Source organism: Papaver somniferum, chromosome 9 (genome assembly GCF_003573695.1).
Source record: "Papaver somniferum cultivar HN1 chromosome 9, ASM357369v1, whole genome shotgun sequence".
Taxonomy (NCBI): domain Eukaryota; kingdom Viridiplantae; phylum Streptophyta; class Magnoliopsida; order Ranunculales; family Papaveraceae; genus Papaver; species Papaver somniferum.
Window position 1 is genome coordinate 109,869,335 of NC_039366.1, and position 1,814 is coordinate 109,871,148.

At 36.6% G+C, this 1,814-nt stretch overlaps 1 protein-coding gene across 1 annotated transcript; it reads left to right on the forward strand.

The window, feature by feature from the left end:
* Positions 1 to 273: 273 nt before the first annotated feature.
* On the forward strand, positions 274 to 1,595 carry LOC113308441 (protein LURP-one-related 8-like). Its single transcript, XM_026556904.1, has 2 exons — positions 274 to 736; positions 835 to 1,595. The coding sequence occupies exons 1-2, from the start codon at positions 458 to 460 to the stop codon at positions 1,213 to 1,215; spliced, it is 660 nt and encodes a 219-aa protein (XP_026412689.1). The 5' UTR covers positions 274 to 457; the 3' UTR covers positions 1,216 to 1,595.
* The last annotated feature ends 219 nt before the right edge of the window (positions 1,596 to 1,814 follow it).

The following is a 1,814-nucleotide window of genomic DNA, read 5'->3' on the forward strand; positions in this document are numbered from 1 at the left end:
CTACTGAGACCCACAAATAATAAAAAAAAAATATTCGTGAGAAACGGTTTTTACCTAGTTTCTTTCTCCCGGTTCGCAGAGAATGACTGTTTGCAAATATACAAAACGAAAACAATCTTAATTCTTCTTAATAAAATTTCTATTCTTATATCCACTTGGCATCCCACTTCACCACAAAACTCGTCTTTGCCCATCGAAATCTTTATTATATAATAATCAAAAGATAAAAGATGAAAAAATATTCTTATTCGCTTCAAAACAAAGATCCCATAATCACCTTCTCTACATTCTCTACTCTCCCTCTTCCAAACTATATACCGTATGCCAAAGCCAACCTTTATCAACTACCACTTGCTTGTATAAATAGGAGTACTTCCCGTAACATAAGTTTCCAAGATCAAAATATTTCTTCTACTTAATCACAGAGTTTGCTCTTTCTTTCTCTATACCTTGATACATGTTCCACCGGTTTCTAATACAAAGATCAAAAACCATGACCAAGGTATACCCAAATGCAACAACAGAAATCCCAAGAATTCCGAAACAAATTTCAGACAGGGAAGTGGAGGTGTTAACTGTATGGAAAAAATCACTTCTCTTCAACTGTAACGGTTTTACCGTTTTTGATACAAAAGGAAATCTTGTTTTTCGTGTGGATAATTATCGAGCTGGGAATAAAACGGAAATCTTTTTAATGGATGCCTCAGGAAAAACTCTTCTTACTATCCGTCGTAAGGTGAGATTAAGTTTTTGTAGTTTTTTTTTGTTTGTTTGTTTACATGGGGGCTATTTTTGTTTGAATGGGGTCTAATTTTTTGTTAATTTTGTTCACAGAAATTGAGTTTAACAGATAACTGGATGGTATTTGACGGAGAAACTTCAATTAATCCAAGATTTTTGGTGAAAAAACCCGTGAATTTCTTGACAACAAAGAACCTAGCTCGCGTGATATCCTGCCAAGGTAACAACAAGGAATTGATGTATGAGATTACCGGATCGTATGCACAACGGTCTGTGGCTGTGTATGATAATAAAAAAAGACTTGTAGCTGAAATTCAAAGGAAAGAAGCTAAAGCAGGTGTAACATTTGGTGGTGATGTATTTAAGCTGATGGTGCAACCTGAAATTGATCAAGCAGTCACTATGGCTCTTGTTATATTAATGGAACAGATGTTTGGCTTGAAAAGATCAAACAGTTTAGATAGTTTACGTTGATTAATGAAGCGTTAGAGTTGTTGCTGGAACGCGGCTAAGTGGATTATCAATGACCTCCTGGATTGTCAAGTAAGGAGAATGTCGCACAGCACAAGGTCATTGATTGGAAAAATATTTGATGAAAACAGATAGCAATGAGATTTGGAAGCCTAGAATCACAAATTACGTCATGCCAGTATGCTAATTACGGACCCGGCGCCGGCGGCAATCCAAATAGTGAGAGCGTCATCACTACTAACATCTGCTAACATGGAGAAAGGGTTTTTTTTAGCTGTATGTTTGTAAAAAGATGTTTTTGTTATACTCCTTCCTTAACATTTTGTTGGGTGCAATAACCAAAAACAAAGAAAAATCAAATAAGCAAAAAGTTATTGATACTTAGCTCCTTTATAGTGAAAGTGATTGCTTTGACGAAATGAACAAGCTCCCCATATCTCCGCAACAGGGCAAAACTTTGGAAAACAGAGTGAGTCGCGTGTTCAACACGCTGTCCTTAAGACATTAGCGCCCGACTACACTCAAGAGTGATGCTATAGCCCTCACAGGACGGATATCTCCAGGATAAAACACCCTAATACACCTACTACTAGCATATGTAG

Bases quoted from the DNA above. Each gene is read 5' to 3' on its own strand.
- LOC113308441 (XM_026556904.1), top strand. From the start codon at position 458: ATGTTCCACCGGTTTCTAATACAAAGATCAAAAACCATGACCAAGGTA. The intron at 737-834 runs GTGAGATTAAGT...TTTTGTTCACAG, and splicing joins TTCTTACTATCCGTCGTAAG to AAATTGAGTTTAACAGATAA.